At 40.5% G+C, this 13,689-nt stretch overlaps 2 protein-coding genes across 2 annotated transcripts; one reads left to right on the forward strand and one right to left on the reverse strand.

The window, feature by feature from the left end:
• Nucleotides 1-2,479: 2,479 nt before the first annotated feature.
• Nucleotides 2,480-8,829, forward strand: LOC113015336 (cytosolic non-specific dipeptidase-like). The gene is made up of 12 exons (XM_026157344.2): nucleotides 2,480-2,619; nucleotides 3,245-3,322; nucleotides 3,670-3,813; nucleotides 3,909-4,071; nucleotides 5,445-5,533; nucleotides 6,336-6,536; nucleotides 6,652-6,736; nucleotides 6,831-6,991; nucleotides 7,091-7,255; nucleotides 7,673-7,814; nucleotides 7,999-8,146; nucleotides 8,339-8,829. Exons 2-12 carry the CDS (start codon nucleotides 3,263-3,265, stop codon nucleotides 8,403-8,405), a joined length of 1,425 nt encoding a protein of 474 aa, XP_026013129.2. The 5' UTR covers nucleotides 2,480-2,619; nucleotides 3,245-3,262; the 3' UTR covers nucleotides 8,406-8,829.
• An 806-nt stretch (nucleotides 8,830-9,635) lies between these two features.
• LOC113015331 (GTPase IMAP family member 8-like) lies at nucleotides 9,636-11,897 on the reverse strand. The gene has a single exon (XM_026157337.2). It carries the CDS (start codon nucleotides 11,820-11,822, stop codon nucleotides 10,284-10,286), a length of 1,539 nt encoding a protein of 512 aa, XP_026013122.2. The 5' UTR covers nucleotides 11,823-11,897; the 3' UTR covers nucleotides 9,636-10,283.
• Between the last annotated feature and the right edge of the window lie 1,792 nt (nucleotides 11,898-13,689).

The following is a 13,689-nucleotide window of genomic DNA, read 5'->3' on the forward strand; positions in this document are numbered from 1 at the left end:
CTACCGGTCAATGACCTGCCTCAGTACCATATGGAAGCTCCTGTCTGGCATCATAGCGGCTAAGATGAACAGGCATATGGCTCAATACTTGAGCAGGGCACAGAAAGGAATTGGCAGAAACACCAGCTACTGGTAGAAAGCACAGTAACGGGAGACTGCAAGATCAGGCTCACCAACTTGTGCATCACCTGGATTGACTACAGAAATCCTATGACTCAATGCCCCACACCTGGATCCTGGAATGCCTTGAACTATACAAGATTAACAGGATCCTAAGAGCCTTCATCAGAAATTTGATGGCGTTGTGGTGAACAACAGTCCAACTTCAAACCAATTAATTTAACAAAGAGGTGGTCTGTCCGCACTGCTGTTCCACATAGGCCTGAACCCCCTCAGTGAGATCATTGACAAGACTGGCTAGGGATACCAACTACAGAAAGGCGTAATCATCAGCAAATCCTCTACATGAATGACAGCAAGCTGTATTCCAGGAGTGAACGAGACATAAAATCACTGATCCACACCACTAGGATCTACAGCAATGACAATGGAATGTGATTTGGACATTGGAGAAGTGTATTTGGATGGTAACAAAGAGAGGCAAGGTAGTTAGAATTGTGTGAACATGAAGTCTCAAGAAATAAACCTTTTGTTTTATCCAATTGGATGGAAAGCTTCGAGGCTTCATCTGACCGTAGTATCAATATTACCTTCAGACAACAATAAAACTATTTAAATTAAAACATAACAAAAGGCGTTGTGCCTCGACTTTACCTGTACACATCTGTTCACTCCGTCAGCTGTTAAACACCTGTTGCTAATTTAGGAAACACACCCACGTTAACTGGTGATATACAGTTTGACGTGCCGTGTGACAGCCGCATGTGCAACGTAACATGACGTCATCGCAGTAGTCTGAAACAGCTGCAGGCACAGGTGTGTCTGATGTGTTGAACACCAAACTCGAAACACGAAATTGTTGAGCGGACTAACATCCGCTGTGAGTGTGCTGTAGTTGTTTTCACATCACACAAAACTGTGTGGGAATCATAACAAAGGCTGTAAGAGCATTTATCGAACCCAGTGGTTCCCAAAGTGGAGGGGGCAGAGCAACTGCAGGGGGGCAGTGTGAATCAAAAAAAAAAAAAGAATGCTTGGACACTTCTACCATAATGTACAGGTTTTTGACTGGGCTTCCAAAAGCAAAGTACGGGATGATGTATCGCCAAATATGCTTCCAAACCAGATTCCTTCCAAGCCAAAGGCTAGAGAACATGATGACGCATATCTTGCCTTTGGCTTCACCTGCACAACGGCGGTGCCAAGGTCGGTATCCCCGACAGAATTTATTTCCCCTGCGTCGGGAGCAGAAGCTGGGCTGTCCAAATCACAGACAAACAGTATCCCACAGTTGTTTATGTTTTTAAACCCATTTTGCACAGAGAGACATTTTTTGGAAAAATGTATTGACAGCAATGTTGAATATTCTTACAAAATAAAAACAACAAACAACAACAACAAAACAACTATACGTAAAATACACCATAAAATGGTATAATTTTATTGCAATTTTATTTTATTGCAACCTGTAATTTATTTAGTTTATTTGTTTAATTGAAGGTTTGGGGTGTGGAATAAAGTGCAATGGAGTATGAAAACAACATTTGGGTGTGTGTGTGTGTGGGGGGGGGGCTAGCAAAAATTTTTTTTTGGGGAACTACTGCTTTAACCTGCTGTTAAGGTTCACATAATTGAGGAAGGAGAGTACAAACAACCATGGTCCAAGATCTTGGTCAGATCTTGGTCTGGCACATATATCTTTGACCAACAGTAGTCAATCTGAAACACCGGAATAAAAACAAAGTAAGTCTGATTTTAATGGTTCTCTTTGCAGTTCAGACATGCCCAGTGTTAGGTATTTTAGTACCATGGGAGCATTTACTGGATATTGTTTTATAGTGACATTATACAGGAAAACTCTGTCATTCAATAAGGCCCCTTTGTTTTAGTTATTTTTCTCTTTGACCCAAGAATTGATGTGTGAGAATCACAGGCTGGTACAAGGTTGAAATACCACAGAGATCACTCCCTCAGCTACATTAGTTTCTTAATCTTTTAGGAGACGCCTGTTGAAGGCCAAATGGTTTGTTTCAGATTTCACTAATGAAAGAACTCTTTATTTTGTGCCTTGAAAATATGTCGCTGAGATAATCACAATTGTAGCTGAACTGATAAACTACACAAAGGATGCTTCTTCACCCAAGGGCAGGAAGACGCTCCCTTATGTTGGTCTGTACTGGTTTAAACTGATAATCTGCTGTCTCATGAATTTTACCCTCTATATAAACTGTTGTACTTGTGAATAAAGTTGAGTCGATTTGGGAAGACAACCTGAAGCAGTCTCTGTTTTCTTGTTCTCCCAAGCTGCTCCCGAGCTCGTACTAACACGCTGAATGGCATGCTTGAATATTACTTGAGGATATATTTGACTGTGTTACAGACTAAGGGACATTCTCTGCTGATAGGTGAAGGTACATTCTCTGCTGATAGACATCCACGCCTCGGAGGAAGTCGATCCACGGATTAGGCCCTGGAAGCCGTTTCCTTCACCCAGGAAAAGTATTTGTCAGAGAGGGCTAGATTAGGTCTCAGTCACCTTAAGGCAGCATCTCTGATGTGTTACCTAGCCGTTTTACTTTCGCTTTACTTAGCGATTACACTCACTTCACTTGCCATTGTTGGCATTCAGTGCACACCTGTGAAAAATAACCTCCATGTGAAATTTTCATGGCTTATTTTCAGATTCTCCCTCAGCATGACACAATTAAATCGTCATTTATGGCTTTCTTCACACAATGAATGGACATCTTACCTCTTCAAAAAGGCTATCAATCAGACTACATTAACTGCTGTTTTATTCTAAGAAAAAAACAAATAAACTCCACATTTAACCTTTTGTGCAGATCTGAAATGCGAATTCTATTTTATTGTCATTTTATGGTAAAAATTTGTAATGTAAGCCTCATAGGTGTTAGCTTTTTTTCTCACTGTTTTTTTCTGAAAGCCTGGCATTAAAGCCCCAAACGGCTGCAGCTATAGTTCTGCAAAATTATGAAGTGAAACGAGTTTGGCTGGAAATCTCATCATTTACGTGAAGTGCATGCGTGCATGAAGGATTTGTCCTCTCATAAGATTGCACAAACCCAGAGGTGTACTCGCACCTGTCTGCTTGTTTAACCCTCAGCTCTCGTTCCTGGCAAAAATGGCTCATCTCACAGAACTTTGCAAGTATGTGGACGACCACCAGGACCTGTATGTGCAGGTAAGATCACTCAGGAAAAATAATAAATTGCAGCTGTTTAATTATTGCGTTTTTTGTATGATTGTCACTTGATTTAATGGCTTATTGAGCTAACTGAAAACTGGACAGATTTGCAACTTATTCACTTAAACTTGGATTATAGTAGGTGCCAACTGTAAAACCAGTTTTCCTGATAAGATTCAGTAATACTGTAACTGCTGCTTGAGTTAAATCTTTGTGGGTCTAATGTCCTAAGAGTCACTCACATTGGCTCATTCTTTTGCAATCAGTAACTTCATGAAATAGTAAAAAAAAAAAAAAAAAAGGATTTTAATGTCTTTAAATCACTTATTTATAATTTACCTCAGCGCCTGGCTGAGTGGGTGAGTGTCCAGAGTGTTTCTGCTTGGCCTGAGAAGCGCGGGGAGATCAAAAAAATGATGGAGATGGCAGCCAAGGACATCGAGAGGCTGGGAGGGACTGTGGAGTTGGTGGACGTTGGCAAGCAGAAGGTCTTGCACTGGTTACATTTCTTAATGCATTAATGATTTGTATTTTACATTATCTTTTTTAACTTAAATTTCACCATAAATCATTATTCATACAGCTTCCCTCAGGAGAGGAGATCCCCCTGCCTCCTATCATCCTGGGGCAGTTAGGATCAGACCCAGCAAAGAAGACGGTGTGTATTTACGGGCACCTTGATGTTCAGCCAGCAAACATCAGTGACGGCTGGGACACAGAGCCTTTTACTCTGGTGGAGAAAGACGGTAAGAGGAGAATACTTTTGGCCTGCGTCCTGCACAAAACAACCCTGGAGCTGTTTCTGTATGAGCTCTAACATTGTCACAACCTGGCGAGGACTCAGTGTTTTAGTGGTCTTAACTGAGATTACTGAGAACAAAAAACCAAACCAATTAGCAGGTAGGTAATGCAGGATGAGGACATGTGGACTGAGGTGTGTAATTCCCGTAAGGTAGCATAGCTAAGAGAAGGCATGCTGCCAGCAAGCTCAACTATGTAGACTGGGAACATTGGGTGAATGTATTTTTAACAGGTAAAGATAAGAAACACAAAACAAGTCACAGGTGCGTCTTGAGAGCTTGAAAAAAGAAGGGTGTATTTAGTTTGTAAAGATGTTTCACCTCTCATCCAAGAGGCTCCTTCAGTTCTAAAACAAATGGATGTTTGTCTCAGGTATTTAACCCCTAATAGTTTTTCTCAGGTGGTCCCGAGGGTTGTTGATCATGCGAGTCATCACATTAGCCAGGGTGTGAAGAAAAAAAAGATGTCTTCACCATCATATGAGGTTAAAGTTGAGACCTTGCCCCACCACTTTAGGTTGTTTAGAGGTTGCCACCGTGAAAGACCATCGTTGAACGGAGGTGGTGAATTACAACGCCAGCTGTCAGCCACCTATAATGCAGACTTGAGATGCTATTTAGGCACTTCAGTCTCCACTCACACCTTGCCTCAGGTAACCTCAGCAGGTCACATGACAGAATGTCTCACTGCAACATGAATAAAATCAAATAACAATCAAATAAAATCAAACTCTAATTTTGGTGATTAGATTGGTTAAATTTATTTAAATGCTCTCAAAGCTTGCAGTAACAGGTAGCAGCATGTTTCCAAAGTCTTTTGATAGAACTGCATTCTTATCAACAGTCTTCTCAGGTTAAGTTGAACCAGTAAAGGTATTATTAGAATCTTTGGGAACACACTCGGATTGTGAAAAGGCAAAAAGGCTCAAGTGAGGCATTTTCCTTTGTGAGTCATGACTGGTCCTTTATTTCACAGACTGTGCATTTGTTTGTTCACATAACTAAGTCACTGCAGCATTCCTGAATTGGTGTCTATGCTTTGTTATGCTCCACACAGTAATGCAAAAGCTGTGCCTGAATAATTTTAACCTAGTCATTTTTTTGCTACTCTTTAGGATCTTCTTTAAGTTGAATTATTGCTCTACATATTTGCATTTAGATGTTTTTGCTTCCCTAAAATTGTGTTTCCTTGGGGGAGTTTTTTTTGAGCTACAAAATTCAATGCTGACTATGTAATAAATATAACCTTAGTATCATTTTTCAACTCCACTATCTTCTCATTAGAACCTTGAAACTGAAATAAAGTTTTATTTTTGTAGGTAAGCTCTATGGACGAGGATCTACTGATGACAAGGGTCCAGTGTTGGCCTGGTTTAACTGCATTGAAGCGTATCAGAAGATCGGAAAGGTACAGTTACTGCCAGATTTAAGCTGGCCAACAAAAGGTGTTTCAAGTTCAGATAGTTTAAAGATGATATGATATTTTAGTGTGTCCTAAAAACAACCCTGAAGTGGCTTAACATGCTAAGTTGGCTGTGTTTGAACAGTGACAGGAGTATATTGAGGTGTGATGGTATAATTCAGAATCTGTAAATGTACACCGTTACTTAAAATGTTATTAATGTTTTTCTTTCGTTTTTGTACAGTGATAATAAAGCAGAATAGCTACTATAGCACTGTATTCTAAAAAGATATGTGGGTCATTCATACCACTTTAAAATATAATTTTGGCCTATTTACAAAAATGTGACCCTTATCTGTCTTTAGTTGGTGTTTTCTGCTATGGCTCTCTGGCTCTTCAGATGAAATGGCAGTAAATACTTGTTTAGTTGGTAGCAGTAAATTTCAGCTGATAAATGTACAGTATTAGTGTTTAGCTGCATAATAATTATCATATATATAATCGTCAGTTATATCCTTAGTCTGGACTCATGCTCAGCTTTGTTATTAAAACTCATTGTGAGAAATGTAAGACATGCATTACTGCTGTCTACTATTTATATTTACTCTGGCACATTTGGTGTGGGGCACCCACCACTGATTTGGAGATCATTTGTTGTTAAAAATGTGAAATTATTTCATATGTTTCAACTCTAGAAAATGAGAAAAACAGATTCACAATGAGCCTGAATTTAAACTTGAACCAGTAACCAAATTTTATTCTGTTGATTTTTTTTTTCCTTTCTTATGCATCTCTCTTCTTGTTGCAGGACCTTCCCATCAACATCAAATTCTGCTTCGAGGGGATGGAAGAATCTGAATCTGAGGGTCTGGATGATCTTGTGTTTTCTAGAAAGGACACTTTCTTTAAAGACGTGGACTACATCTGCATCTCTGACAACTACTGGCTGGGCAAGAGCAAACCCTGCATCACCTACGGTCTGAGAGGAATCTGCTATTTCTTCCTTCAGGTGAAGTCCTGTTGGATTACTGTTGGTGGGGGGTGGGGACAGTGTTTCATTATCAGAAGGGCATACTTGAGCTTTTTGTGTTTTTTAAAATAATGTTTTACATTCCAACCTCAAGGTGGAGTGCGCTGAAAAGGACTTGCACTCAGGGGTGTTTGGTGGCTCTGTTCATGAGGCCATGACCGACCTCATCGCACTTATGGGCAAGTGAAGCTGATAATTGTGATTTTTAGTCTCACACACCTTATTTTACAGCAGTTTAGAGTTTTAATCATGTGTTTGTGACTTCCTGCACAGGCTCCCTGGTTGACAAAAGGGGTAAGATTTTGGTTCCTGGGATCTATGACAGTGTGGCGCCTCTGACAGCAGAGGAGCAAAAGCTGTACGAGAAGATCGACTTTGACTTGGATGAGTACTGTAAAGATGTGGGGGTTGACCAGCTGCTGCATGACACAAAGGCAAAGAAATTATTTATGTTGTTCACATCACTCATTGGTGGAAATGTGCTGTATAATGTGGGGTCATTCACACTTTTTGAACCTATTTTTCCACCATAGGAGCAAATCCTCATGCACCGTTGGAGATATCCTTCTCTTTCCCTTCATGGTATTGAGGGGGCTTTCTCTGAAGCAGGAGCCAAGACGGTTATTCCTCGCAAGGTCATTGGCAAGTTTTCCATCCGCCTTGTGCCTGACATGGACCCCAAAGTTGTGAAGAAGCAGGTAAACAATGTTATAGGTCACAGTGATCGCATATAACACTCACTTAACTTAAATCATCGTTTTATAATTAAGTAGCAGAAGTCACTCTGTATCTCTGCCACTTATTGGTAGTTTGTTGCTCAGATGATTTGCTCAGCCATCCTTATTTTTGTAAGATAAAGTGAATGCAGATGATTTTATTCAGAGAAAAAAACAAAGTCCCAGGTTACGGCATTAAAATACATCTGCAGAAAACCAGGCAAACCAATCAAGCAGACAAGACATAGTGATTTTGTCACAAATGATTGCGTAACAAGGAGGTTTTGTTAGGTTTTACTAAATGAATCTCAGCCTGGACTTGGAAATAGCTAAAGATCAACTTCAATTTATTTCTACATTAAAGCTTCAACAAGTCTAAGTTATTTTTCCCTCTTCAAGGTCGTCGATCATCTGCAGAAGAGGTTTGCTGAACTGGGAACCCCCAATAAACTGAAAGTGACAGGGGACAGCGGTGCCAAAGCCTGGGTCTCAGACTTCAACCACCCACACTACATGGCAGGGAGAAAGGCCATAAAGACAGGTACAGGGACATTTTTTTATGCATATTTTTGTGGACATATTTTTAAGCCTTTTTCAGATATTTTCACTGATAGGCTTGTGCCCAGATTTGTTGTACCTATGCAGGGACAGCTAGGATGTTATTATTATTGTCATTATTACATTTTTACTGCTTTTGTTTTCTTTTCCTCCTCGTTGTACTGTAGTCTTCGGGGTCGAGCCTGATCTGACTCGCGAGGGCGGCAGCATCCCGGTCACCCTGACCTTCCAGGAGGCCACAGGCCGTAATGTCATGCTGCTTCCTATAGGGTCCTCTGATGATGGAGCTCACTCTCAGAATGAAAAGATCAACAGGTTGGTCACAGCTCACACCGTTTCACTTCTTTTGAAATGTGGAACAAGTAGATAAAACTGACGAAATATTGCAGTAAAAGGAGAGGATCATGTTTGTCATCTCCAGATTATTTCTATGCTAAAATGTGATCACAGGTAAAGTGAGTTTTTTAATTATAAACCATTATCATCGCTTTATTTCTCCATTTTCAGATCAAACTACATTCAGGGAGTCAAGCTGCTGGGAGCATACTTCCATGAGGTCTCTCTGCTGGAGTGATTTGATGGTGTCTCATAATGACAGGTGTAATATATGCTCGTCCTTCATATCAGACCATAAACTTTGTGGATTTACTTTTCACAATGTTGATAATATACATGTTTTTGTTACTTTATTTGAGTTGTTTTTCTTTTCTTTTCATGATGTAACAGGATTTACTTTTGATGCAGTGCACTACTTAGCATGTGGGTCATAACTCACAATAATACTGCCAGGTCTCTTTTGGAAATGAGATTTTTAATCTCAATAAGATTTTTACCTGGATAAATAAAGGACTAATAAAAAAGAAAATAAAATAATGTTGGTAAGCTTAATTTAGAAGCTGTCAAATGTGTTTGAGGCATCAGTGACAGCAGCATGACCAAATGCTGTTATTGTATTAGTGTTTTCCACATCACAGCGTTAAAAAAGTACAATCAGTCAATTTGAATGTGTCGATATATGTAGAAGCTTTCCCAATGTTAACAGTTGAATGTCCAGTTCCACAAATGACTGTGCTTGTTATATGTAACCGGTCCAATCAGCCCTTTTATTCTGTGATTTCTGACATTACTTGTCTTTATGTTACTTTAGGAAAGATAAATCAGGGTGAGTTCATATCACAAACTTAGTTAATGCCATTTCCTGAGAGAAGGATGAAAATACCACCAGGTATTCTGATAGCAGTCCATGGTGATAATCAAAAGGTGTAATGAAGCTACCTACCACTATTTATTCTTTTACTATACGCTATTATTTTTGCTAGTTCATAACCCAGCCATGGGGGCTTCCAATAAACCAGTGTACTTTTAGTACTGGCCCTGAAACCTGTGGCCAGAATCTAATGGTAAAGTCTTGTTTAGTGGTTTTCTTGACACAGAACAGGTGAGCTTTCGTGTACAGATTTTACAGGTTTACTCGCTGAAATAGTTTGTGACGTAGCAGCCCTCCTTTGGATGAATCCTTCCTCCCTCCCTTATACATACAGACATACATACATACATGTATTTATGTATGTGCAGTCAGACCAGCTTCTTTTGCAGTTTCTCCTCTGACAGCACAAGAAGCAACCCTCATCAATAAATTCCATCTGTTTAGCTCACGATGCTTTTAAACACACTCTACATCATCTGAGAGAGACAGATTCAAGAAAGCGCCACAACTAATATTACATTTATCTCGGCATAAACCTATTGCTGCCGAGACAATTCTACTACAATGGTGAAAGCAAGACGCAAGTCACCAGAGCTCTTTGTGTGATCTTGTGCACGAGGGAGATGACCAAGACGAGCGCTGTTCCTGCTGCTCGAACCCCAGTCACTCTCAGACAGCTTCCCCGTAGCACTGCTCTTTATTGTGGTTACATAAATATGCATAGTCTCATTAACATGTGACATCTCAACCAGGCATATATGTGAACAAAGAGTACCTTGTCTGTGTGTAGGTGTGTGTGTGTGTGAAAATATGACCCTGCGAACAACTCCCCAAAGCTGGTGCTAGGAGTCCAACGGTTCACCTAAATAAAGGGCTCTTATACTTAAACAGATACAGAGTAGGTGTCCTCCCATACCATAAATCAGGAAGAGAAGGTACGACCTGTCATGACCTTAGGTTGTGTGTGTATGCCAGAGCACTTTGGAACGCACACAGTCTTTGCAGATGAGACATTCTATCAATATTCAATCGATTATATACCTCTAAACATTATTGATGCTATGTTTCTAAGTACAAATGACAATCATAAAATATCACTCCAACAACTAACATGATCAATAATTAATAATTCGTTTTAATGTAATCCAATAAAAAGTAAATAAGAAAATAAAAATGAGAATAATGAGAAGGACTTGTTAATATTGTCTTGATGATGTGAATGAGCTGATGCTGAGTGAGTATTTGTCACTGTGTAGTACACGCCTGCTTCCTCACTTTAGCAGCAGTAGTACGATCCAGTGCAGCTCCAGCTGCCACACCCAGTCCAACTCCAACCAGCACTCCTACTGGACAAGCTGCAGCTCCCACAATAGCTCCAATAGCAAGCTCGGTCGCAATCGCAGTACCGACTCCAGCAGCTGCTCCAGCACCGAGTCCAGCAGCAGCTCCAGCAACAGCACCAACCCAGCTGCCCCGGATAAACTTGTTTTTTCTCTCTGCTTCATATCTTGCTTCAGTGGCCATCAGCCCAGGGTTTTTGTTCTGAAGTTGTTCCATCTCTTTGGTTATAGCGCTCTCTGCCTTTTCAAACATCTTGTTGGTGTAGTAGCTTCCTCCGTTTCTCTGAACCATTAGTCTGATCTTCTCCAGCAGCTCTCTGACCTGAGCAGGATCTCTGCTATTGTTGTTAAAAACATGATATCCTCCTCCACACTGACGGACGAATTCACGAAGAGCTGGAGTCTTAGTGATGAATTCTTCTATGGAGACATTCAGATCTACATGTGTGAACAACACCATGGTGTAACGAACGGCTTCATCTCCAAACACCTCCTGAAGGATTCTCAGGGTTTTTTGTTCTTCATCTATAAATATGTTTGGCTGGATCACAACCAGGAACACATGAGGACCAGGAGCAGCCAGTGAGATGCATCTATTGATCTCCGTGTTCACCTGGCCTAAGGTAAACACAGAGTGAAACAGGCCTGGAGTATCAACAACAGCCAGGGTTTGAAAATCAAACAGAGCTGCTTCCTGCTGACACTCTGACGTCACTGAGGCAGGGGATGAAGCTGATGCTGTTTTAAAGGCTTTTCCTCCCAGGATGGTGTTTCCCGATGAACTCTTCCCAGCTCCAGTTTTCCCAACAACAACAATCCTGAAGTCTTTTTCAGCTTTTCTCATGGACTCTTTAGCCTCTTCGAACATCTCATTGGTGTAGCAGCTTCGTTCGTTTCCCTGAACCATAGTGTTGATCTTCCTCAGCAGCTCTCTGACCTGAGAGGGATTGTCATCATCTCGGTTGTTAAAAACATGATATCCTCCTCCACACTGATGGATGAAGTCTTGGAGAGCTCGATTTTCCCTGATGAATTGTTCTATGGTGACTCCATCATGCTCCAGGTTATCTCCACATGTGAACAAGGCCATGGTGTAGTCTGCTAAGTGTACTCCAAACATCTGCTGAAGGATTCTCACTGTTTCTCGTTGTTCGTCTGTAAATCTGCTCACACAGATCACAACCAGGAACACATGAGGACCAGGAGCAGCAAAGGAGATGGATCTCCTGATCTCTGTCTTCATTTCCTCTTCAGTTTTAACATTATCAAACAGACCGGGAGTATCGACCACAGCCAGTTTTTGACCTTCAAACTCTCCTGTTTCCTTCTGACACACTGAAGTTACCGAGCTTGAAGATGATCTAGATTCAAAAGCACCCTTTCTTCCTAAGATGGTGTTTCCTGATGCACTTTTTCCAGATCCAGTTTTTCCAACAAGCACCATCCTGAGCTCTGGTTTCGCTTTTGTATGCTTCTTTTGTGGTTCCCCTGACTCTGTTTAAATAAATCAGAAAATTTTAACATCAGCGACTGTGTTAACATCAGTAAAACCAAATAAACAGTGTGAAAAAGTGTTTGAGCTCCTCCCTGATTTCAGATTTTTTTGTATGTTTGTCTCTGCATGAGAATCTTCTGCAGGTTTGTGCAGGATAAACGGGTTAGTTTGCTGCACTGTGTTGGGTTTAATGTAAAGAACAGTGTGTGACTGCTGCACAGTGGTTGTGGGTTCATGGTCACAGTTAGCTTACATCAAGTGTAGCAGAGATTCATTGACTGAAATTCACCTTCATACCAACTTTATACCATCTAGAAATCAGACAGCATTAACAGTGCTCTGTCAGTGTAGAGGATGAAATCAACCAGGACAACTTATGAAACATTTTTTTTACATCTGGTGTGTGCATGCACGAAGAGCAGCAGGTCAGCTGATCGCAGCCTGTACACTAAGAACATCTACTGGAGTGCTCAATAGAAATTATTGAGTTTGAGAGTTTGATTCTTTTACCCACACTGAGACCTTACAGCTGATTTTAGGGTTCCTCCACCTGCCGAATCCACTTTAACCCTGTGCACATTATCCTGTTTAGACCAAAATTACTCCAAGAGTACCCCAATGACTCATCCAGGATGTCACAGAAGAACCCAGAACAACGTAAAAGACCTGCAGGGTTCACGTCTCAGCTAAGGTCATGATTCAGCAATGAGAAAGAAACTGGGCAAAAATGGCCTCCATGGCAGAGTTCAAGGAGAAAATCACGGCAGACCAAAAGGAACATAAAGGCTCGTCTCAGTTTGGACAGAAAACATCTGGATGATTCCTGAGACGTTTGGAGACAATGTCTAGTTGGACCTTAAAATGGTTGTCAATCCATTTTTGATCATGTGCTATGAGAGGTAAGATGAAAAAGGCAAAGAGTGGTTGAAGAAGAGCGAGGCTCGTGTGGCCTCCCCACTGACATCTTTTTTTTTTTACATTACTTACAGTATCAAGGTAAACGTTTTCTATGACCTCATTAAATATACGTAATTTATTGTACAACGAAGTGATTCAGGAAATGGAGCTGCTACATCTGTCACTAAAAAAACACCATGTTTCCTTGCCAGAAAAGTTGATCTGATCGTTTAAGCATTAATCTGCTGATGATAAGAGAAGCTACAGATGTTTCCTGCGCTGTACTTCCTCTCTCTACATGTCAATCAATGAAACAAAAGCCACAAACAAGGAAACAGAAGAAGCTACAAAAACCTAAACCTGCCCTTTGTTTTTCTGTCAAAAGTGTTAAAATCGTGTTTACTTCTCGTGTCATCTACAAACTGCTTCCATCAAGGTTTTTTTTTAACCATTGGTCAATTAATGTTTACGTCGGTCATTGTGCTCATGTATTTAGATCATATTGTACAATCTGCTTTACAATAACAACCACACAAAAACGTCAACTATTGTAAAAACAAAGGAAACCAGTGAGAGGAATAGATCAAATAAAGATAAAACCTAAGAAAGATAAAGTGAGTGTTGAGTTCTATTACTGTTTAATTAACACTAATATTATAGATTGCTCTTTTTAAATGTACTTGCCGAGTCGCTTGTATTTGCTGGCCATGTTTGTCTTTTACAGGCAGTTGATGTGTGGTTTCTGTCTCTGCTGAATAGTTTCCTCTTTATTACCCCATGGTCTGAGTCTGCTGTTAACACTTCCCTTTGAATGAGTGACATTTTAATAGGACGAAAAAGAAGCAGATACTTGCTGGTTGGATGTCAGCAGATGTGTAATTTTGTGATGTCGTCTGTGTTTGGTGCAATCTGTCTGTGG

The sequence above is a fragment of the Astatotilapia calliptera genome, chromosome 22 (assembly GCF_964374335.1).
Source record: "Astatotilapia calliptera chromosome 22, fAstCal68.1, whole genome shotgun sequence".
Lineage (NCBI taxonomy): Eukaryota > Metazoa > Chordata > Actinopteri > Cichliformes > Cichlidae > Astatotilapia > Astatotilapia calliptera.